The 26,448-nt window shown below is 38.9% G+C and overlaps 1 protein-coding gene across 1 annotated transcript; it reads left to right on the forward strand.

The window, feature by feature from the left end:
- Positions 1-1,943: 1,943 nt before the first annotated feature.
- On the forward strand, positions 1,944-25,106 carry LOC126183432 (putative glutathione-specific gamma-glutamylcyclotransferase 2). Its single transcript, XM_049925412.1, has 3 exons — positions 1,944-2,212; positions 2,297-2,338; positions 23,461-25,106. The coding sequence occupies exons 1-3, from the start codon at positions 2,078-2,080 to the stop codon at positions 23,863-23,865; spliced, it is 582 nt and encodes a 193-aa protein (XP_049781369.1). The 5' UTR covers positions 1,944-2,077; the 3' UTR covers positions 23,866-25,106.
- Positions 25,107-26,448: the final 1,342 nt, after the last annotated feature.

Consider the following 26,448-nt stretch of genomic DNA (forward strand, 5'->3'; position numbering starts at 1 on the left):
TAGTTGTCAATGGATATGTCTTTCCCTGAGTCTTTTACGTGAGCAAAATGACATTTAAGAACATCTGAAATATGGTTACATTGCCCAAACGAACCACCAGACTGCATTCCTCATACACCTCAAACGTGGGTAGTTCGAAATTTCTGTATTCTTCTATAACAGCCACCTTTTATTCCTAATTTCTTTGTATTTTTAGATTAATACTGGTTAAATGAGCAACGTTTCTGAAATGGAACGAACTACTTAGCAGTCATCAGATATTATGTAGTAGCAAATGCTTTCATGTATTTTTTTGCTATGATGGTCAGAAATTCACGAATGGCAAACAATAGGCAGATTTCTTCATCTCATAAGTATGTACTTAATATGTAGGTACCAACTGATGCCACTATTTGACGCCACAGTCGCATTAAATAATTAACCCACATTGTATTTTACTGTAATTTTCAATGTATTATTCTTACATATACAATATAATGTGTCATGCTGGTAACAAAAACAGAAAACAACCTTGGGTTTATGTTGGACTAGTTCTACTGTAGGGTCCTGATTTTGCACATCTGAGCACATGGTCATCTAGTTTCTAGGCCAGTGAGTGATACTAATACTGTGTTTTGTAGCAGGGCTCCTTTGGTTAAATCGCTGCTTCTTTCATTTGGTTATACCTTTCAAATCACAAAAAATCGAACCATTTTTGGCAGTGACCGTTTCAACAATAGAAATGGCAGTAATATCTGAATAGGTATCGTATTCACTTTTGTTAACGTTATCATGTTTAATCTCAAAAAATATCTCATTAATTCATCATCGTCATCATAGTAAACTAATTTTACAAGAATTTGCAAGTATTTTCCACCAAGAAAAAAGAAACTACTTGTCACCATCCTTACGATTAAGACAAGGAAAAATGACATGCAAGAAACACTCATAAATAATTCCATTTTCTTATGTACAGATGAATAAATATTTTATTCGGTCTGCTGTAAGCTATACCTTGCGGAAGAAAGTACTCACTCCTGTCGGATCATGCACGACAGTAGAAGAATGTCAAAGTCGCGTCGGGTTAGACCCACCATAATGGCAGATTAACGTGAAACAATAATTCCAACAATGACTCCGATTACACTATTTCAGACATACAACTATAAAAGAAAACACACTGTTAGGATTAGGCACTATTTTAGCGTTAACATGCACACATAGAAAGGGGTCAGGCTCAGTCCATAACCTGTATAGATGCCCACCCACTCCCGTAATTCTCAGGGATGAAACGACGAAACAACAGATATTTTGACACCACGTGCCACAGAACCTAGCAAGTTTTGCCACCTTCATGGAGCGGGTACCAGGTGTGGGCCGCAGCACCCTCCACCCTTTTGCTATTCCTCTGTTTTCCATATCGTAACGTTTATCGCGGATTTGATTTACGGTACAAGCGATTAACTAACTAATTAACCTGTACTGGATGTTATCTTTACCATTTTGTTTATTATTGTCTAGCTTACACCGTACTGTGTGTTATTTACTTTGTAGACAGAAAGGACGACGATCGTGTGTACAATGATCAAAGATACCTGAACCAATTATGATAAATCAAAACTAAAACACTGAGCAAACTGTTTGATTTTGAAATTTTATGAGAATCTGTATTGTTTAAAGATACATAAGTTTTCGTGATTACTGTCAAATCTGAAAAGTCATCTACGTGGACAGAAACGACTACTGTAGATCATCAATTCATTTACACCGTAATAACAATTACTTACCATAGGATACAATTCGAATTAAAATTCAATTTTCACATGTATTCAGCCAACGTAGCTTAACTTTCCTGTTTCTAACGAGGACGGGAGTATTGTTGCATCTGCAAAAATCGAAGATATGCCTACGACACAAAGCTGTGACATATCTATGAATGGAAGCTCACTGTATTGTACCACAGTTTGTGTGGTGCAGAATGCAGAGCGCATTGTGCGGCGGAGCGCAGTGTACTCGGTTTGACGAAGAACGTAGTTATTGTAGAGGGTTCAAACTTCTGTCTTGATTATTTGTATACATCAATTGTAGCCATTACAACATGTTTATCTTTGGATATGGTTCATTAATGTGGAAAGCAGACTTTCCCTACGTGCAAAAAATTCCGGGCTTTGTTACAGGCTATGTAAGAAGGTTTTGGCAGGCAAGTGAGGATCACAGAGGCGTTCCCGGCAAGGTACTGTGTTAACTCTGTACATAAATTTCTTGTTTGTTCTCTTCGATACATGGGAATGATGTGTGCTATTGAAACATTTTTCAGCCTGGTCGTGTGGTCACTTTGATCTCGACGCAGAACCCAAAAGTAAGTTTTCAACGCACTGTTGCAAACCACATTACGTGTCTCAAATTTTGCATTGTATTTTACTTTCCATGTTTACAGTTTCATGGGTTAGTTTCTATGTGTGACACACCTTTTGTGCAACGATTGTGGTATTGCACAGAAAAAAATATTTATCTGAGCGCGCTCAACCGCAGGGTTAGAAAAAGTAAATGTAAAAGATTACGCACTTAACATCTCACTCGTGCGAAACTGATATGAAAAAAGGAGTTGTTTCATATTTAAGACAGAACAGTGGTCAGCACGTAGAAATGAGTACTTGCGAATTAATACTGGGAAATAGTACCACTTTCAGTTGAATATTTATATAAATTCCCACTGGGGAAACTGTATGAGGCGTATGATTTTCGTACACTTAAGAAGTCAATAGTGTGTGGAGATTTCAGTGTGGAATTTGTAGAGGATTCTGATAGGAAAAAGATCTGGAAACCTTAATTGGAGCCTGCAATTTGATCTCGATAATTAGTTTTCGAACACTGGTGGATATAGATAGCAGGACCCTAATGGATAATGTTTGATGAAGTTCCAGCCGAAATGTTTTCAAGACTAACTTACAAGAGATGAGCTGGAATGGAATTTATAAGGAACAAAATGGTAACAAAATTTTATTTATTCCGCAACATATTCGTATTATTTGGAAATAAATTTCCTTATAAATTAAACTGAAGTGACATTAAACAGCATGTATAAAACCATGACTCACTAGATGGATGAAAGTATATTTTGAAAGGAAAAAATGTATTTGTTTGTAAGAACAAGTGTAGATCCTATAAAGTTTTGCACTGCAAAAAACTGCTTGAAATTACTAAGAAAGTTATTTTAAGAAAATCAAAGAAAATGAAGAATGTAAAAAATCAGTTATTCCAAAAACTGACTTAAATCTACAAGATGTCCCTGCAGGAATGGTCAGTATTGAGAGATAAGATAGGAATGATCATATGAACCAGAAAATCTATTAAAAATTGCTCTAAAGTGCATACCTTAAGAGCGATGAGCACTAAATTTTAGCTACTGTGAAACAAATCTCTCCTACTGCAGGATCTTTGCTTTCCATACTTTGAGAGGTATTAGTACGGACCAAAATAAGAAGGAAACAAATGTCCAGTAAACGTGGCCATTGAGGTGTGTACTTAAAGACCTATGAGCACTTTTTCATTTTTGTCACTGTGAAACATTTGTCTTCTGAACAAGTGCTCATAGCTCCTGAGGTATGCATTTTAGAACATATGTGTACTTGACTTTTTTGCTTTGAATGATAGTTCCCTCCATATCCCTAAATATGAATAATTCCTCTTGGACATCTTGTATATGGAATGTTCTGAAGAGAGATGGGGCAACAGGCCACAGAAGGAAGGATAACATTGCTATTTATTGAAATATGAATGATCAGCCACAGGTAGCAGGTATGTCTGATAACCAATTCTTAAATGTAGTAGAAAATATAGGGACAAATAGTTAAAGAAAAAAATCAAAGCAGTATCTTGAAAAAGTAACTCCTCATGAAATACGATGATATGGATGTCTCACACACTTCCTCTGAATTTTATTTAAGGAAATAACATTCTCTGAAAAATGAAAACTTATAGGGATTGAATGGTGTTTCGCTGAGTACTTAGCCCCCTCTGATAAGCACTGAAACGTGTAATCTGTCACTAACTCCGGGCATTCTTCCAGAGAGAGTGCAATACTCAGTTGTTAAACCCCTCTATAAGAAATGTGATACGAGAGACATTAATGAAGAGTGGGTTATCGCTGATGACATTTACCAAAATTTTTGAGAAGGTGATGTATTCTACGAGGTGTGTTAAATAAGCACTGCAACGTGTCCTTTTTCTTGACTAATTTTGGCTGATAAAATGTAGAATTTGTTGTGGGTCATCATGGAATGTTAAAGCTTCAACCCCTATAGTTTCATGAAGTTCCAAAAGTTGGCGGCACTACAAGTAGCCTTCAAAATTGCATCTGTAACGGAGGTGAGTTCCCAGCAAAGCACTGTCATTGAGCTTCTTTAGGTGGAAAACCATAGCATCACAGATATTCATAGGCACTTGCAAAATGTTTATGGAGACCTGGCAGTGAACAAAAGCATGGTGAGTCATTGGGCAAGGCAACTGTCATCATAGCAACAAGGCCGTGCAAACCTGTCCAATCTCCCATGTGCTGTTCAGTTGAACACAGCAGTGACTCCTCCAGTGTTGCACTTCAACTTATTCATTGCCTCAAAAATCCATACAAACTTCTCCTTCTCCACGACAACCGAGGCCTCATTAAGTCTGCACACCTGAGAGGAGCTCAAAGAATTTCATTGGACTGTTCTTCCTCATTCAGCTTACAGCCCAGATTTCACACCTTTCAACTTCTGTTTGCCCTGTGTAGGACACACTCTGACAAGTAGTATGTGGATGATGGAGAGGTTATTGATGCAGCAAAGACGTCAACCAGTAGAGTGGTACCATACGGGCCCTCTCAGTAAAGTGGTGTAAGCCCGTTGCATTGATTGGAGATAATGGTGTAAAATAGAATTTTGTAGCCAGAAGAGTGAGCAGTAATATGGTGTACTGGAATCCTGTATAAAACCAACCTACTTTCAGGGAAAAAAATGTGTTGCATTACTTACTAAATGCTCCTCATACAATAGTATCCCACCTGAGCAACAATAATATCACCAGTAAATCACAGGTGGGATTTCAAAACTTGCTCAGCTGGGAATGTCATTTACACATTCACTCACCAAATTTTACAAGAATGAAATAACATAATAGCATAATTTGGTGTTTACTGTGCCCTAGCTAAGGCATTTGACCGTTTGAATCATAATGCTCTCGTAGATAAACTGAGATTTTCTATAATTAATGATATAGCAAACCAATGGATTTCATAATGAACCAAAAAAATTCAGAAAGTTGCACTTAACAATACAATGAATGTAAGCAGTGGGGATCCTTCTGACTGGGGAGAAATCACTGATGTTCCCCAAGGCAGACTTAGTTCTCTTTGTGGATGATGCTAGTACTGTAAGAAATCCAGATATACATACAGCAACAGAAGAAAAGCTAAATAATGTTCTTGAAAGTATTATTCAGTGGTTGTCGGTAATGGTCTCTCATCTCCCTGACCTCATCCCCAAGACCTATAGCAGTATACATAAATGATAAGTGGAACTCATGATAAGTAAATAGCAAGGGCAGGAACTTCAAATTTTTTAGGTCTCCTTGTTAAGAGCTTAACCTAGGAGGGAGGGAGGGGGAGGGAAGAATGGAACACCTAAAACAATGTGACTGAGCCACATTTAAAGTTCAAATCATGGGAGAATCAAATCAATAAGTTTGACATATCCTGCTTATTTTTGTTCAGTAATGTCATAGGAAGTAACATTCTGGGGTAAATCATCTTTAAGAAAGAAAATATTTGTTGCTCAGAAATGTGCAGTAAGAATAATACATAGTGCTGACCCATGCACATTGTATAGATATCGTGTCTGAAGAGGTATTGTAATTGGTTACCAACTACTGCTTCACAGTATATTTATTCGAACATGAAGTTTGTTGTAAATAGTGCATTATAGTTCAAAAGGAACAGTTTTGTGCATAATTACAATGCTAGAAGAAAACAAATTCATATTCCCTACTCTATATTAAGGTTGTGTTTAGCACAAGAAGGGAGTCCATGGAACATGAAACTAAGTTGTGCAGTGGAGGGGGGTGGTGAAATATATTTACACATTTTACCGAAATTCATTATACTGGTCACACCACTAGCATTCAGCCTCAAGTGTTGCTTAACGAAATCAGTAGTTTATTAGCAACTCCAAGCAATTTCCAGTGAATCTTTTTTTCTTGTAATTGCAAAATTAAAATGTTTCTGAGAATATGGATTTCGTGGTTACTGTCTGTTGTCAGTACAGAAGTGCAAGCATTTCACCAGCTCTGTTTGGTTTGTTTAATGAAAGTAGTCTTACTAATATTTTTGTTGCTTTCCATCAAAAGAGAGGTGGGAATTAACACTTCCTAAATGTCAACTTGTGTTGTTTCAGACATGAGCATATATGCTAGCTCTAGTTTCATTTTCAATAAAAGTCCATTCTACTCAGCTCAGCCAAACTCATTGTTACCTCATTTATAATGTTACTATTTGCAAAATGTTTACTGAAAAAGTGAGCTGTGTGGTATGGGAGGAGGACCATTTGAGCACCAACTGAGCACTATCGGATTTAACATCTGAGGTCATCAGTCCCTAGAACTTAGAGCTACTTACACCTAACTAACCTAAGGACATCACACACATCCATGCCCGAGACAGGATTCCAACCTGCGACCGTAGCGGTCGTGCGGTTTCAGCCTGAAGCGCCTAGAACCGCTTGGCCACACCTGCCGGCAAACAGAACATATATTTGACCTGTTTTGGGCAATGTTAATTTTCAGTTTGTTGGATCATTTACTAGCAATCATGTTCATCTAATAGTGACAAAGCCTTAAATATTATTTTTGTGTATCTCAGAGATTAATATTTAATGTGACAAATGATTTTAAAATTTCTTAGGTCTTGGACAGTACAAAAACATATTGTAAGTTTGAAGTTAAAGTATATAGAACAGCTACTTCACACTCGCCCTCAAGATGCATTGGTTTTGCACTGTGAAGACTGCACTTTGGTTTCAGGATCATATCCATATAGCCATGATTCATCACCTGTAATTACTCTATTTAACAAATCTGGGTCATTTTTAGTCCAGAAAAACGTAGTTTATAGTAAACATTGATGATAGTGAAATAAACGGGTGGAGTTTATTTACTGATTCCAACTTCATATGAATTGGAACTGGCATCGTATGAGCATACACAATAATAAATACTGTTCCTTCTTTTCCAACAAAGGAATACAAGGTGTGATTGGAAAATTTTAAGAATGGATCCTCTACTGTTTACTGGTTTGGCAGAAAGGTACACTGAGGGTGGGGAGTGAGTCATTGCCATGTCCTTGAACGCTCTCTGACAGGAAACTGTTTTTCCTTTATTCAGTTCATTGTGGCAGCTGGTTGAGTGCAGCTCTGTTGGGGCTTGTTGCCGGGTTCTGTCTGCGTGAAAATGGATGTAAAAACTGAGCTGAGTTTGTGTGAAATTTTGTTTTAAAACTGGGAAATCAGCTTCTGATACTTATGAACTATTAAAAACAGCTTTTGGAGATAATTGTATGAGCCAGTCAAATGTTTTTGTCTGATTCAATAGATTTAAAAATGGCCATGAATCATTTGAAGATGAACCATGGTCCAGCTATCCTTCTACCTCAAAAATGAATGAAAATGTTGTGACAGTTCGCAACTTAGTGTGCTCTGATCATAGACGTGCAATAAGGGAGATGGCTGATGGACTTAATTTAGGTTTTTGTGCAGTTCAGTCAATTTCAACTGAAGATCTGAACACGCGTCGAGTGTCCACAAAATTCATTCCAAAAGTGTTGTCAAGTGATCAGAGACAATATCGACTTGAATTGTGGCAAGAAATGAGTAATAAGCACAGCTTTCAAACGTATTAAATAATTCCAAACTATATATCCAAGTTTCAAAAACATACAGATTCCAAAGCACACACCATCGTGCACACTGCTTACAGCTGAAGTTAACAACTCAATGAACTAAAAATGTGTTCATCTGCATAGTATCTCCACTTGATATGCAGTGATGCCTTCCTGTTAAACCTATAGGAAATGAGGCACCAACAATCTTTAAAACACTGTGAACCAGAAGTGAGCACTGATGGTGGCGTTGCTATCTTGTAGCAGAAAACCTGTATCCAGCATCTGGTCCATGTGGTAGCATAAAGTTCATGATGTTTTCTTTTAACTCATAACTGATGTGTATAACTGCAATCAACTAGTCACAGTCCTACACGCAGGCCATAAATATCCCTCATTATAGGTTTGTGAATCTGAATATTCTCCTGCCATTTCTGAGGTCTTAGTTGGCCAAACATTATTTCTCCTTTCTTGCTTTAAAAGTTCATGCAATACAAGTTAACTGAACTTGAAGCACTGCCTGTTTATCCTTTGCACTGAAAGATTCAGTTGACTGCATGGTCTTTTGAAACTTGTTCCTGAGTGTCCTTAATGCATTTCCAGGTTCGGAAGTGGTATGCACTGACAGCTCAATGGTCAATAGATGAACCAGTTTTGCATACACACATGCAAGGTGCAGTGAACTATGTTCCTTGGAAAATGGATGCAGTATATGAACTGCTGAATTGGTGGCAAGCAAATGAGCCCTCAGCCATTCTCGTTCTTGTGTCGGCAATATGCTTTTAATCAGCATCAACAACCTTCAGGCTATAGATCAGTGCTATCCTCGTCACCCACTAGTCACAACTGTCCAGGATCTTCCTTCTGACCTCCATCAAGCTGGATGGCCAGTCGTCTTTGTTTGGACACCTGGCTATGTTGGGGTCTCAGGGAATCAACAGGCTGACTGCTTGGCAAAGTTGGCTCCCAGGTTGCAGATTTTGGAAATGGTGGTTCCAGAACTGCACCTTCAATCAACTGTACGCCATCGGTTGTTGGATGTCTGGAACTCAGAATAGTTTGCCTTGGACTCCCACAAACAAACAAGGGCAATAAAGGATTACATGACCAAGTGGCTGTCTTCCCTTTATGCTTCTCACCAGGAATCCACTGTCCTTTGTTTGTTTACAAATTGGTCACACTTGGGCGACCCACAGGCACATTCTCTGACTTATAGATCCACTTTGCTGTCGATGTAGTGCCTGGCTGTAGTCCACATTCTTCTAGACCGCCCAAATTTTGTTACTTTGCAGTGATCTCTTAACCTTCCTGAAAATGCTACCTCTGGTTCTAGCAGATGATAAAGCAGTGTGAAGGTGGTTTCTACTCGTCTCTGTGAGGTAGGGCACTTCAGCCTCATTGGCCGCCTGAGGGGCTGGAGGGGCCTCGCCTGCTCTGGCCCGGGGGTCCCATGCTTGGTGGTCTGACCTGAACCTTAGCCTTCACATCTTTTTATTCTCTTTGCTCTTTTATGTTTGCTATTTTTAAAATTTTTATCATCTTGTCTGTGTTGCTTGTTTCCTTGGGGTAACGGATGGTGAGCTGATGCTTGTGGGATGCAGAAGATGACTCTCCCAACACATACCATGCTCTTGGGACCTCCAACTGCATTGTGGACAGAGTGCCTTGTCCATCTTATCCCCTCTGACTCCCCTCCTAGTTCTCCTTGATTTTCTCTGTCTTATTGTGTCGTGCTTACAATTGGGCTTCCCAGGATTTGCCTTTTTTATCTTTGTTCTGATGGTTATTCCTGGTTTGATACACACAGGATGAAGAGTTTGATGACCCTGCAGTTTGGTCTCTCTAACACCGACAACCGACCAACCAACTTGTTCAGTTACTAAAATTGTTGATATTCTGTCAAAGAATTTAGAACACAGAAAGACATCACTGGAAACATTTTAACATCAAAACATTGTGTTGAAATGAGCACACTCCCAACCTACTCACTCTTTCATGGATGTGCAGGTAGTAAACACATTTTACTCTCGTGTGGTAACTGTCAGAACACATTTCAAACACAGTCCTTTCTGCAAGAAACTCTAAAACTCAATCGACAGACTCTTCATGATAGCGTACAATTATGGTTGGGCCACAAATTTGGAAAACTGCTTTCTTTGTGTACCTGTTCACAACTGAAGTGTCAGTTCAAATCTTCTTCAGTTAAACTGAGATTTGGAAGTTCTCTCAAGAGAATGCAGTACTACATTGTACTGATGAACAGTGAAAAATTTGAACATTTTTTTGGATTGGCATTTTTTAAAGTTTATTAAGAAAATTTAGAAGACTACCAGCCAGGAGAACCTTGACACACACCTACAAATCTAGGATATCATTTCAGTAATAAAGTTACTATCTTCCAAATAAAAGTAAGCAATGCAATGTCAGGAACTGTTGCAGAAATGTAGCCTTTTAAAAATTACACCAAAAATCACATATGTGAAATGGTACCTGGGCCACTGCCTTTGCCAGCCTGTGTCTTGGGCCAGGAATTCTTTTGGACAAAACGAAATATGGATTTCTTACTTGGAGCAGAATTGTAACATATGTTGAATTCAATAACCTCTGAGGCTATGAAATTAGACCCCACTGCCTGGATTGATATGGATTATGCCTACAATATAAAGTTCATAAATTCTTGATAAGAACCTTAAAATTTAGTCACATGTCCCAGATCTTAAATATTTACATTCTGCAACTGCTGCAATGTGGTTAATATCAGATTTGTTGTTTATTCTTTTGGTGATCTTCAGTTGGAAGAGTAGTTTGATGCAGCTCTCCATGCTAGTGCATCCTGTGCGAGCCTTGTTATCTCTGCATAACTGCTGCAGCCTTCATCCATTTGAACCTGTTTGATGTATTCAAATCTTGGTCTCCCTCTACAATTGTTATGCTCTACGCTCCCTTCTGTTACCAAATTGATGATTTTTTTAATGCCTCAGGATGTGTCCATTAGATTCCTTTTTCCCCTCAGTTCAGTTCATTACCTCATTAGTGGTTTTGATATACCCAACCAACTTTCAACAATCTTAAGATTTTATTCCTTTCTTGCCTGACCTAGTTACTGTCCATGTTTCACTTCTGTATGTGGTTATGCTATATACAAATGTCTTCAGAAAATAATTCCTAACAAATAATTTAATCCAGAACGAGATTTTCACTCTGCAGCGGAGTGTGCGCTGATATGAGTTTGGAAGGTAGGAGACGAGGTACTGGCGGAAGTAAAGCTGTGAGGACGGGGCGTGAGTCGGGCTTTGGTAGCTCAGTTGGTAGAGCACTTGCCCGCGAAAGGCAAAGGTCCTGAGCTCGAGTCTCGGTCTGGCACACAGTTTTAATCTGCCAGGAAGTTTCAAATAATTTAATGCTTGATGTTAAAAAATTCTGTTTTCAGAGACACTTCTAATGCTATTGTCAGTCTGCATTGTATATACATGTAGAAAGTATCACAGTTGGTCAGTCAGGCAGAGACATAGCAACTAGGCTGCTGAACATGAATGCAGCTTTGTTGAGCATGTGGTGGTACAAACAAAGGCCAAAAACTCAATGTGTTGGAAGCTCTGGAAATTAACAAACATCTAGCTGACGGTACAGGTCTAATCTTAAATGTTCAGACACAGCTTAACACTTCCCCTCTCCTAAACTTCACATAATCATTTGTGTTTTTCATTACTTCCCACATGGTCTGGTTCTACGTATTCCCCAGTTTACTGTATTCATTGAGTTCTTTTATTTTATCATTGTCTCATCAAGTACTGTTTTTATTTTACTTAGTTTCTGTATTTAAAACAAACTGTTGCATAGGCATAGTTTTGAGTATAGTGTTAATGTTTTTCCTGTTTGCTCATTCTATATTTGGGTACTTGTCAACCTTTTACTTTTTCAAATGCAGCACCACCATGCTCTCAGAGATGACATTTAGTGTATGTTGCCTCACATTCCTCCATTTTCCTGCATGTATTCATTTCTGTTTATCTTATTGCTATCGCTGAAGTTCCATATATATTCTGTAGCTACACTGATAATTCTTTCTTCTTTGAATTGTTTTGTGTATCTCGCCATGTTTTGTATCTCCTAAAGTAGCCTTGTCAAGCACAAATTTTATGTTATTTTGTTGGTTTTATTTATTAATATAGCCTGTTATGTAGGCTTACTGTTCCAGTTTTGTGTTAGTTTCCTGTTTACTCTGTTTATATTTATTTACTGATCAACTTTTTATTTATTACATTACATTGCATTACCATCACACTGTGTAAGATGTTATTTACTGCTCATTTCTACTTCAATCTAGGTGTGTAACTTCTGTTCCAATGTCATGTACAAAACATTATAACTTCTATGGCGACAATAGTCAGTAAATGTCTGAAGATGGCCTTGAAAGCTGAAAACCGGTCTACACAATAAATGTAATACTGTAGAAAAAAAGCAAACTAGTGCTTTTCATTTATTATAATGTTCTACCAAAACCGACAGAAGATTCAGTTAACATGGTATAAACATAAGTGTCTTTCTTTAACCTGCCTTCTAAGTTGGGTTGTAGGGTCAGTATAGCCTCAGTCATTCCTACATTTCTTCAGAAATCAAACTGGTCTTCCCCAAAGTTGAATTCTAATAGTATTTTTCATTCTTCGGTAGATAATTGGTGTCAATATTTTGCAATCATTTATTAAACTGATGGGTTAATATGATATTAGTTAAATACATGAACATCTATGGAAAGGTCCCAGAATGTTTTGCTTATGAATAACAATAGGCATATAGTACTAGGTAGGAAGCTAACTGAAACCAAATATTTCACACTGAAATTGTAAATTGGGATTGGAGTGTGTATCCTGAAGATAGCTTGAACACTAGTGGTTGAGGCATGTTAATAGTCATTAAAGGTAAGATAATGTCTGGTGAATGTGAAATAATTTAGGTGAAGGTAAGCATTAAAGGGGGATCAAACATGGTTATCAGATACTCTTGTAGACCCCCATGCCTCAGGAACAGTAGTGGCAGAACATTTGAGATGAAACATGGAGAATATTTCACATTAATTTCCTGATCATGTTATAGTATTAGGTGGAAATTCCAACTTACCAGCTATAGACTGGGAGAGTTAAGTCCTTAAAGCAGTTAGTAGGGATAGGGAATGATGTGAAATTGTTCTAAATGTCTTGTGTGAAAATTAACTTGCGTGGCTAATGAGAGACCAAACTCATGAAGGCAACATATTAGATCTCGTATCCACCAACATGCTTGTACTTTTATTAGACTCTGTTAGTGTAGAACAGGGAATTGGTGATCATAATGCCATTACAGGACCTCAGAATATGGCTGTAAATAAGAATATAAAGAAAGGTTGTTATATAATAGCAACAGTGACAAGAAACGGATTTCATATTACTTAAGCAGTCAACATGAAGATTTCATCTGCTGCACTGACAATTTTTAGCTTTGGTGTACAAATTCCAAGAACGTTCTGCAATACACCGTAGACAAGTATGTGCTGAGCAAAGTTGTGAGAGGTGGAGAAGACCTGCCATGGTTTGTCAGCCATGGCAGAAAGCTACTATGAAAGCAAAGATAACTACACAGCAAATTTAATATAGCTAAAGCCTCACAAACAAAAACTGAAGAAAGCCAGAGTTAGCGTAAGGAGAGCCATATGTGAAGTGTTCAGTGAATTTGAAAGTAAGATTCTGTCAACAGACTTGACAGAAAAACCTAAGAATTTTTTATCTTAAGTTAAATCAGTGAACAGATAAAAGCCATGTGTCCAGACACTGTGACTGTAATGGGATCAAAATGGAGGATGACAGAGGCTGAAATACTAAATATCTTTTTTTTGCAAAACTGCTTCACTGTGTAAGAATGCTCTGTAGTTTCTCATTTAAATCACACAAACATCAAAATCATTGATGTTGAAGTAAGTCGTTACTAGATAGAAAAACAACTGAAATTACTCAACAGAGGAAAGGTCTCAGGACCTGACAGACAGAGGAAAGGTCTCAGGACCTGACAGGTTACTAGTGTGTTTCTGCGTAGAATATGTGGAAGAACTCTAACAGCAGTGTAAGATAGGTTGCTGGAGGAGCGATGCATTTCTAATGATTGGAAGAAACTGAAAGTCATTTCGAAGGGTCGTCAACCAACCGTACAAAGCAGTAGACCTGTACCTCTGATATTCTGTTGTAGAATTTTTGAACATATCTCGTGTTTGTGTATTATGACATTTCTGGAGACCAGAACTCTCCTGCGTAAGTATGGGTATTAGTTCCAAAAACGATGATTGTATGTAACCCAGTTCTCCCTTTTCATCCACGAGACCCTGAAAGCAGTAGACACCGGCATCCCGCTTGATGTCATGGACCTTGACTTCCTGAAAGTGTTTAATAACAGTTCTGCACTGCCTGCTAATGGACAAAGTATGTGTACAGAATATCAGACCAGCTGTGTGACTGAATTGCAGAGTTTGTAGCAAACAGAACACACACACACATTCTTGCCAGAGAGAAATCCTGAGATGTAAAAATAACTTTGGACATACCCCAATGAAGTGTTATAGGGCCAGTACCTTTAAAAATTTCCACTGATACAAAAAAATAATGTTGAGTAATGAAGTTTTGGGAACACATTTGTCTAGGTAACCAATCAAAGTGATTAACATTGCAAGATCACAGGTTATTGTAAGCACAATATAAGCCATTGCAAATTTGAAATGCTGGTACATTAATAACTGGTGTAATGACCAAAATGTTGAATGCAAGCATTCAGACATGCATGCATTGTTTTATAGGTGCTGGATGTCAGTTTGTGCAATGGAGTTCCATGCATGTGTCACTTAGTTAGTCAATACAAGGTCAGTTAATGCTGGTTGTGGATGATGCTGGAATAGTCATCCGATGACGTCCTGTGTGTGCTAAAATGGAGACATATCTGCTGATCGAGCAGGCCAAGGAAACATGTCAACATTCTATAGAGCATGTTGGGTTACAATAGCAGTATGCGGGCAAGCGTTACCCTGTTGGAAAATGCCCTTTGGAATGCTGTTCATGAACGGTAGCATGACATCTCAAATCACCAGATTGACATACAGTTTTGCAGTCAGAGTGAGTGGAATAACCACAGAAGTGCTCCTGGTGTCATAGGAAATCACGTCCAAGACCATAACTCTCCCTGTGTAGGTTCAGTGTGTCTAGCACACAGGTTGGTTGCAGGCCCTCAACTGGCACCTTCTAACCAACACAGCCATCACTGGCACCAAGACAGAACTAGCTTTCATCAGAAAACAAAGCCCTCAGCTCGTCTCCTCCTATCCTCCTAACCAAAAAAAAACGGTCATCACTGACACAGAGGTAGAACTAACTTAAATCAGAAAACACAACAGGCACCCTTGGGATTCAGCATTCATTTGCTGGATATGGGCTTGATAACTCCAGGGTTTCTGAGCTGGGAACTGGTAAGTGCCACCAGTCCTCTGTCACCATAAGCTCTGGGTGCTTCAGTGAGTACCGCACTGTGTGGCAGTGGAACGTTGTGTGTCACAAGAAACAGGGATCTTGACTTGACTGTCCTCCAGATCATGAGGATGGTGAAAACATGGAGGGAGGGAGGGGGGAGGGGAGAGAGAGAGAGAGAGAGAGAGAGAGAGAGAGAGAGAGAGAGAAGCCTTCAGTATCGGTGTGCTGCATGCTGATGAGCTGCATGGCTGTTGAGGTGGAACATTTGTTAGCTAACAACCTCTGGGGGACCTGCCACACTTCAGCTGTATAAGGCTTATCTAGGCACATGTGGCTGTGTCTAGGTGGACTTTTATTTCACTAGCTCCTCGTGGGACTGAGATGGAAACCTCAAAATTCCATATTTGGACAAGAAATTTTGGATCAAGTGGGCTGAATGTGCGGGGGCGTTGTCGTGATGCAGTTGACACTTTTTCGCTGTCCACATGTCTGGTCTTTTGCGCCAAACTGCATCGCGGAGTTGTCGGAGAACATCTTGATAGTACTCCTTTGTCACTGTTTGTCCTTCTGGTGCGTATTCGTGATGCACAATTCCACGGACATCAAAGAAGACAGTCAGCATCTCCTTGATTTTACTTCGCACCTGCTGCACTTTCTTTGGCCTTGGAGACTCGGGATGCTTCCATTGTGACAACTGTCTTTTGGTTTCTGGGTCATACCTGTACACCCATGACTCATCTCCAGGTATCACAGTGTTCAGAAACTCAGGATCAGTGTCGGTGGTGTCCAGAAGGTCCTGTGCAACGTCAAAACGGAGGTCTTTCTGTTCTGGCAACAACAACTTGGGCACGAATTTCACAGCCACTTGGTGCATGTTCAAATCATCGTGCAAAATTGCATGTGCAGAATCTTTACTCACACCAACCTCTTGGGCAATCTCCCGTACGGACAAACAATGCACTGCCATCACCAAATTTTGCACCCTCTCAACAACAGCTGCACTCTGAGCAGTTTGGGGCCTGCCAGAACTCTGGTCACTCTCCGCTGATGTGCGGCCATTTTTGAATTGGTTGAACCACTACTTAATTTGTTACATGCATCGCTCTTCTTAAACACCTGCTGAATCTTTGGTTTGACAAAATTCGATGCAGTATAATTGCTCAACACGTTCAGTCATCTTGAGAGAATTGGTAATCCGATGAATCACGTGTAGCACCTCACTCAGCAACCGACAGGCAGCGACTGACGCGCTGTAAGACAGGGACAAAATTCACACATGCACATAAAGGTCTTTTCCTTTACTGTGTACAGTGACAGCACGCTATCATCTCTATTTTCCATGGGAAATCAAAGGTCCTATACGTTTTAGACAAACATTGCATATAAAATATGCACACACACACACACACACACACACACACACACACACACACACACACACACACACACACATAACAACAGCAAAATTTTCTACTAAAAGGAATTCCCTAAAGAAAACACTACACTGAGATCCCTAATTTTTTTAAGTGGATTAAACATCTGTGTCTATTAAATAAGCAAATGGATCCCAATGATGTAATAGTAAGTTAGCCATTATTCCGGCAGTCTGGATGGCCCCACCCCCAGGTAGTCAGGTAATTTCAGGGCATTCTGAATGCTGTCATTTACCATCTTATAAGATGATCAGAACCAGTTGCAAAATTATTTAACCAAGATATCAGTGTATTGTGGAAAGTGGAAATTGACTCTAAATAATAAAAATGTCATCCATGTGAGCACTAAAAGGAATCCACTAAATTTTGGTTACATGATAAATCACACAAATGTAAAGAATGTGAATCCAACTAAATACCTTGGAATTACAGTTACAAACAACTGAAACTGGAATGATCACATGATAATGTTGTAGGGAAAGCGAACCAAAGACTGTGTTAGAACGCTTAGAAGACCAGTTGCAAAGAGACTGCTTACACTTCACTTGTCCGTAATCTTATGGAGTATTGTTGCACAGTGTGCGATCAGCATCGTATATCAGGACATTGAAAAAGTTCAAAGAAGGGCAGCTCGTTTCATATTATCATGAAATGGGGGGGGGGGGGGGGGAGGGAGGGAGGGAATGCTGCAGATATGATACACAAATTGGGGTGGCAGTCATTAAAACAAAAGTGTTTCTTGCTGCAGCAGAAATTTCTCATGAAATTTCAATCACCAACTTTCTCCTCTAAGTGTGAAAATATTTTGTTAGCGCCCACCTACATAGGAAGAAATGTTCTTCATAATAAAATAAGAGCTCAGAGCTCATGCAGAAAGATTTTTAAGTTCATTTTTCCCATGTGCCGTTAGAGAGTTGAACGGTAGAGAAATAGTGTGAAGGTGGTTCAGTGAAGTGTCTGCCAGGTACTAATTGTGAATTGCAGAGTAGTCATGTAAATGTAGATGGGTACATCACGTATCGAGTGAGGAGGTACTAAATACAGTTGGGGAAAAAAGAAATTTATGGCACAACTTGACTAAAAGGAAGGTATCATTCTGAGACCTCAAGGAATTGTCAAATTAGTATTAGAGGGAATTATGGGGGATAAAAATTGTAAAGGGAGGCAGAGTTGAAAATAGTAAGTTTAAATGGATGTAAGTCACAGTAGTTATTTGGAGGTGAGGTTTGCACAGGCTAGAGTAGCATGGAGAGTGCCATCAGACAACTGCTCCCTGTAAAAATTAGTGCTTGGGACATGACACACTTTTGAGACTCACTGAATCAGTTATAACAGAATTGTCAATTTTAGGATTTTGCTCCCTCTTGGATAAATGTTCAGTCGCCCATTGTTGATAGGTAGAAGGTTATAAAAATGTGTAATTTTTTACTTCATGTATGTTTACAATGTAGTTCTTCATATTCCAAGACCATTAAAGATTTACTGCTTACTACATTTTTGATGAGGCACTGATCAATGACTAGAACAGAATATCTGTAAAATGGTCTCTGACAATGTTTCCAGTTGTGTTGTGTCTAGTTCCACATGCAGACATGCTTAATATGAATTGTGTAATGGATATGTCAGTGTGTCCTTAAATTTCTATTCATCAACAATCCTCATATAGTTCTGAAGTACAGAACATGTTTTAAGTATAATGTGAACAAATGCAACATTTCCATCTGTGGCCAGTGCAAAATATAGCATTTACTTGCTGAAATGCCAAATTGTGCATGCTTGAAGAAACTTGAATCTCTTTCTGAATCTGAAGCAGTAATTTCTATCTGCCACAGCTACTAAAACAACAGAACATGAATCCATGGTCCTTGTATTTATTTTTAGAAATGTCAGTTTTAACTATAGATAAATTTTCCAAATGAATTAACTGATATTCGAGGGGGGAAAAAAAGTAGACATTCCTTCAGTTCCTAATGTGGGAGAACGAACTTTCACTTTATCAGTCACTTAGTATTGGGGGATTCACAGTTTCATCTGCTGCCTTTGACTTTCCTGACAATGAGCAAGTAATAAACACAGTGCATGAAATTGCAACATAAAAGTAATAACAGATAAAAATAAAATGTTTATGAACCCAAAAAAAGTCAAGCCATAAGTTTAAGTAAATGCAGTCAACAATATTACTTAAGAATCAGCTTAATTTTTCAAGGAACTCCTCAACAGAATAGGAGGAGAAACCCATGAGGAAACTCTTCAGTTTAGATTTGAAAGTGTGTGGATTACTGCTAAGATTTTTGAATTCTTGTGTTAGCTTATTGAAAATGGATGCAGCAGTATACTGCACAGCTTTCTGCACAAGAGTTACGGAAGTCTGATCCAAATGCAGGTTGGATTTCTGCTGAGTATTAACAGAGTGAAAGCTGCTTATTCTTGGACATAAGCTGATATTGTTAACCAGAAATGACAGTAAATGTCAAAATAACCAGACCAGTGAACAGGGGTCGACAAGAGGTTCGCGAACTTGCACCATTTGTCGCCCGAACCATCTAATACCATACGACATAAGCGAATGAAAATAAGCAAAGTAGAATAGTTTTCGTGTCGAACGATCACTTACTTTGGATACAATTCGAATCGTAAAAATGGCAGCATTAAGGCTTTGAACAAGATTCTGCACATGGGCTTTCGATGACAGTTTACTGTCTACCTGAACACCTAGAAATTTGAACTGTTCAGTTTCACTAATCATATGCCCATTCTGTGAAATTAAAAGGTCAGGTTTTGTTGAATTTTGTGTTAAAAACTGTAAAAACTGAGTCTTACTGTGATTTGTTAGTTTATTTTCCACCAGCCATGAACTTATGTCATGAACTGCACTATTTTAAATCAAACCAGTGTTGCACACAACATCCTTTACTACCAAGTGAGTGTCATTGACAAACAGAAATATTTTAGAGTTACACATAATACTAGAGGGCATATCATTTATATAAATAAGGAACAGGATTGGCCCCAACACTAGTCCCTGGGGCACTCTACATTTGACCGTATCCACCCAGACCCCACATCACAGCCGTTCTCAACACTGTGAATAATTACCTTTTGCTGTCTGTTGTTAAAGTTATTGTTACTGTAAGCTACTCCCTGTATTCCGTAATGGTTCAACTTCTGGAGCACTATTTTGTGATCAACACAATCAAATGCCTTAGTTAAATTTAAAAAAAAAAAAAGCCTAGCATTCTAAACCTTTCGTTTAACCCATCCAGTACCTCACAGAGAAAAGAGAATATAGCATTTTCAATTGTTAAACAACTTCTAAAACCGAACTGTACAGTTGATAGCAAATTATGTTATATAAAATGACCAATTATCCTTACATACACAACCTTTTCATTATCTTTAGCAAACACTGATGGCATAGAAATAGGTCTAAAATTGTCTGCATTATCCCTTTCTGCCTTTTTATACAGCAGCTGTACTGAGTTCTTTTATCTTTCAGGAAAGTGATTGTTCCTACAGGAAAAATTACAAATATGGCTAAATACTGGGCTAACATGTGCAGCTCAGTACTTTAATATTCTGCTAGGTGCTCCATCATATCCATGAGAGCTCTTAGTCTTCAGTGATTTAATTGTTGACTCAATCTCCCACTTGTCCCATATCACAGAGGAATATTTCAGACATAAATCTCGGAAAGGCATTTGCCAAGAGTGTTATAGGATTCCCTGTAGAAACTAAATTTTTCTTTAATTCGCCAGCAATGCTCAGAAAATTATGTAAACTGTACATACATCTGATTTATCAGTAACAGAAATATTTTTACTGCGAACTGGCTTTATATTGTCAACCTTGTGCTGATGACCAAACCCTTCCTTCACAACTGACCACATGGTTTTAATTTTATCCTGTGAATTAGCTATTCTATTTGCATACCACGTACTCCTTGATTGTGAATATTTCTAACATTTTGATATAATTCTCCCTCTGTTCTACATGGTATCCTTATCCCACTAGTTGCACACCCAGGCTGTCTTTTACTGCTAGTGTCCTATGTAGAACGTTCTAATGGAAAGCAACTCTCAAAGAGCATAAGAAATGTGTTAAGGAAAGCATTATACTTTTCATCTATGTTATCGGCCCTATAAACGTCCTGCCACGCTTGTTCCTTGACAAGGTTTAAAAAACTCTAGCGTGTGTACCTGGCTGTATGACTGCCAGTGGTTGGCAGTTTTTCCTACTGTGTGTGGCCATCACCTTCACTGAAATTCTGGCCACATTCCTGCCAGCTTTAATCATGCTGGAAAAATCGTGCATCTTGCCATAACATTAGAAACAGAAAATATATTGATGACGACAATGACAATGATTCTTGCAAAGAAAAACTGATTGAAGAATTGGTCTTGAGGGAGGAATGGGGGGGGGGGGGGGGGACCATTTGCAATTGCCTGCTGGCATACAAATTGCTTGGAGAGTTTGATTACTGAAAGCTGCAGTAAAGTACAAGGTGATTCAGATAAGCCAGAACTCCAACACTTATTTACTATATTCTTTATCAATATCATTTAATACATTTAGAAAGGTATTTAAAAGATGCTGAAACTGTCCCCCATTTTGTAGTAAATACGTATTGACTAGATGGCAAAGGTATGCAGATACTCATTGTGTATATAGACTGTGACTTCTTTTATGGCAGTGATAATGTGATTCTTTACTCTCCAGCATTCTTGGATTATTGTAGTGTACCTCCTCAAGATGTCCCTCCCCACCAAAAAAAAAGAAAGAAATCTGGGGAAGTTAGATCTGGTGAGTGGGAGGCCCACATATTTTTAGAGCATCATCGTCTCATTGACGGTGTGACATGTTGCACTGTCTTTTTGAAACCAGCAGTAACGTTCACTTACTTAAAGTGTGGCTGTGAACTGATTCTTGATCTTCCTGCACAAACAGAAAAAACAGTTGTGTTACAAAATATTGGTCCAACAATTCACTGGCTAGATATGGCACGTCATACTCCATTTTCTTGTAGGTGAAGTTGCGTCTTGTGTAATGTGTGATGATCATTGGCAGCTTAAATGCAAGTATTCCGTCTGTTTAATACATACATATAAGTGGAACCGTGCTTCATCACTGAAAAATGTATTGTTCAGCATATTATTCACATCATTGTGTGAGCTCTTAAACCACTGACAATAGGAGACAGGTTTTTCTGACTCCAAAGAATATAGCTCTTGAACTACCTGAACTCTGTATGGCCATAACCTGAGACATTTATTGGCTCCATGGCAGGTTTAATAAGATGCTCCATGCTCTTTAGACAACCGATGAAATGATTTACCGGGGAATCACAGCAGAAACTCGCCGAATGGGATGGTGCAGTGTTTAGTACACTGGACACGCAATGGGGAGAGTCACAGTTCAAACCCTCATCCGACCATCCTGATTTAGATTTTTCGTGATGTCCGTAAATCACTTCAGGCAAATGCCAAGACGGTTCCTTTGAAAAGACATGGCCGACTTCCTTCCCCGCTCCGATAGGACTGATGACCTTGCTGTTTGGTCCCCTCCCCCAAACCAACCAACCACAGCAGAGACTGCTGAAAACTCCATAAATTCAGGTGTTAAAACATCAGGTTGACAGTTTACAGACCTTTCATTAACACTTCGTGTTTCACAAACTGCTGTTTTCTCTGGATAGGGACATCAGGGAATTTCTCGTGGATCATCTCAGTACACTGATTTTAAGATTTTACTGTGAAGTAAGCTTCATAATATGATGCTGCTCATGCATGAGCAACATGTCAAATTGAGTAAATGTCACCTAACACTAATGCACACCCTTGTGTGCGTGCATGTGCTGAGTCTGGAGATGATGCCCTACTAGACATTTCCCAAGGTTAGTGCTATGAACAACAATCTATAACCGAGCAAGGTGGCACAGTGGTTAGCACACTGGACTCGCGTTCAGGACGACGACGGTTCAATCCCACGTCCGGCCATCCCGATTTAGGTTTTCCGTGATTTCCCTAAATCGCTCCAGGCAAATGCTGGGATGGTTCCTTTGAAAGGGCACGGCTGAATTCCTTCCCCAACCTTCCCTAACCCCATGAGACCGATGACCTCGCAGTTTGGTCTCTTCCCCCAAACAACCCAACCCAACAATCTATAAACAATCAACAGCACAGAGGAATCATAATTATTTTTAACACAAACTACATAAATATTTATGGTTCTGGCTTTTCTGAATTACCCTGTACTTAAGCCAGGACCTAACCAGAACAAGACTTTGCATTAATTCTCTCATTTTTACATTCATGTTACCCTCTGCGATGAATGATTGGAGGTAGGGGAGGAAATGCAGTGTAGTACTACTATGGTCTGTAAAAATCTTGTCTGCTCATAAATAAATTAATTTAATGATTAATGGTTGCGTAACTACATTGATGAATAAAACATGAAAGTTTAAATATACGTTGAACTTACTACAGTTCTGTAATTCTAAGCATTTAAGCAAGCCTTCAAAAACTTCGTGTTTAATTTGTTTATAGTTGCGCTTAGGCAGGATTGTATTTCATGAGTTTCATATTTAATTTCTTTTGCCTGATTTTTCTGTGTTTTTTCAACAGGTAGAAAAAGATAGTTCATGCAGTACTGTTTCTTGTTCCAGGATGTGATCTGGGGTGTGACATACGAGATAGACAAAGAGGACGAAGAAAATGTTATCTCGCATCTGGATTTTCGTGAGAAGGATGGCTATACCAAAAACACAGCACTATTTTATCCTGTAGCAATTGAGACATCACAAGAAATAACCAAACTTGATCCATTTGAAGTAGTGCTGTACATAGCCACAGAAGATAATAAATTTTTCATGAGAAATGAAACTTTTGAGGAAACAGCTGCATGCATTGCAAGTGCTCATGGACCGAGTGGCAGTAATGCAGAATATTTGTTCAACCTCGCAGCAGAAATGAGACGCATTGCACCTCATTACGATGATACCCATCTCTTTGCTTTAGAAAATGCTGTACGAAAAATACAAAGCAACAAAGAGTCTACTGCCAAAGCATGAGCAGAAACTGAAGTTAAGATACTCTGGGCTTCTATACAACTTTGATGTATGCCCTGGTTTGACTTTCTACAGTTCCTCTATGCCACCTTCCTCCTCCCTCCTGACCTTCCCCCTCCCTCCTGACCTTCACCTCCCCCCCCCCCCCCCCTCCCCAGAATATTTCTTTACTTTTATCATCCATTGGAGTAAGGTAAAATCATAAAGATCATCTACAGCTCCTTTTACATGATCAACTTTCATTTGTCAATTGACTTCTCAAGACAAGTTTGCCTACTGCAGCGACCCTGGTGTTTTATTCCTTTACAGAATCTCATCAGTTTCAAGTGCTCATTTTCATTTACACGTCAGCGAAAAAATTTCAAGTGATGAGAGAGCTGTCTGGTGTGCAGTTTGGCATCTGATCTGTGAAAATGAGGTTGTGAGGAACTATCCTTGTATGAAAAATATGGTACGTAATGTAGGAACAAGAAAGGATAATGCTTTTGTACGTCCATACTTTTAGCAGGACGTCTCTGGGACGACGGCCGCTTACTATCGTGACAAAAAATAAAAACACCTACAGCCGTCCTTATGATTTTATTTTATTTTGTCGCTACCAGTTTCGACACTTCATTGCATCATCTTCAGGCTGTTTTGATGCGGTACAACCTGTAGCGACAAAATAAAATAAAATCATAAGAACGGCTGTAGGTGTTTCTATTTTTTGTCAAGAATGGATAATAGTTTATTCATGCCAAAACGATTCATAGTGGTCATTCTAGTCAAAGGTCGCATGGTAAATTCTTCACACTTCTGAGAACTGAAAGAACATGAAAAGTGTCATCCAAACTTTTCGAACATATAAAATTATTTGTTTGATCATATATACACTTGCGAATATGTGAAAAAAATCTAGAATGCAGTAAATAGCACCTTTTTGCTTCATGCTGTGTGTCTTGTTTTCCTTGCTAAGTGCCAAAATCATTGAAAATTACTTTTCTCGACAAATAATTACTTCTTTTTCGTAGTTCAAATAATTTTCATTAAAACACATGTATCTGTTTCCATTCTTATTTCTGCATAGTGTAGTAGAACATAAGTGCCTTTGTCATTTCAGTATTTTTTATATCTTCTAAGACAACATTAGTAGGGAATAATATCAGGACCTTGTGCAACTTTCAGTTTGTTAAGAAATCATCAAATCTATTTCTATAAAACGAGAGAGCTCAACCAGACTAGGGCAATTTTCTAATTTATGAGACACTACTTTTATTTATTTCGAGTCAAAAACATTACAACAATATTTACAATATATACAATATAACAAATCAGGTCAAATCATAAAAGAACAAACTAAACGGTATTAGCCCAAAATTGTGCAACGGCAGCAGCATTGTCTGAAACATCAACAAGCTCTTGTGTGGAACATGATACAGGACATCTAGGACAGTTAATTAAATGTTTGGTTGTCTGTTCTTCTCCGCAGTCACACAAGGTGGAAGATTCCTTCATGAAGCCCCATTTAAACAGATTGTCCTTAGTTCGTCCGACGCCACTCCTGAGCCGATTTAGAGACTTCCACACTGTCCAGACTTGATTTCCACCAGGAGGAAGGGTCTCAGAAGGAGTCATCCAATCATTACTGTCAGATTTTGCTGTCCACTGAGATAGTCTGGCTGCTCCAGTCCGACCGGTGAGGGGTGTAGTAGTTCTCATGAAGCTCCTCCTAGATTTGAGTCTACTAATTGGTGGCTGGTATCCATGTAGCAGGTGATCGGTGTTATGATCTGCTTTATGTCTCTCAAGTTTGGCTGCGACTTCACGCCTTATGTCTGGAGGAGCAATACCTGCTAGTTTATGGAGTTTATCAATAGGTGTAGCTTTGAGGCATCCCGTTACTGTCCTGCAGGTTTCGTTCAGGGCCACATCAACCTGCTTTGCATGAGATGACTTGTACCATACAGGACATGCGTATTCAGCTGCGGAATAGCACAAGGCCAAGGCTGATGTTCTTAGTAGTTTGGGATCTGCACCCCAAACGCTGCCAGTGAGCTTCCGCAGGATGTTGTTACGAGCAGCAACTTTCTGCTTAGTGTTAGTGCAGTGTTTTCTGTAGGTCAACGTTCGATCTAAGGTGACACCCAGATATTTGGGGTAGAAACAATGTTCAAGCTCTTGATCTTCCCAAACCACTGTAAGTTTTCTATAGGCCTCTCGATTGCGTAGGTGGAAAGCACAAACTTGAGTTTTAGCAGGGTTCGGTCTTAAGTTATTGACTCTGTAGTACTCAGATAGGTCCTTGAGAGCAACAGTAAGCTGGTTTTCTACTGTGTCAAAATCTCTGGCTTGTGTGACTAAGGCAAGATCATCTGCATAGATGAAACTCTTTGTAAGAGAAGGTTGAGGCTGGTCATTTGTAAATATGTTGAACAATATGGGGGAAAGGACACTACCCTGAGGCAAGCCATTCCTTTGACTTCTCCATCTACTCTTTCTTCCTTGGAACTCCACATAGAATCGCCGGTTTTCCAAAAGTGTCTGCACAGTTCTGGTGAAATTAATGTCTCTAGTGATGTAGTAGACTTTGTGCAATAATTGTCGATG

Source organism: Schistocerca cancellata, chromosome 4 (assembly GCF_023864275.1).
Source record: "Schistocerca cancellata isolate TAMUIC-IGC-003103 chromosome 4, iqSchCanc2.1, whole genome shotgun sequence".
NCBI classification, from domain to species: Eukaryota; Metazoa; Arthropoda; class Insecta; order Orthoptera; family Acrididae; genus Schistocerca; species Schistocerca cancellata.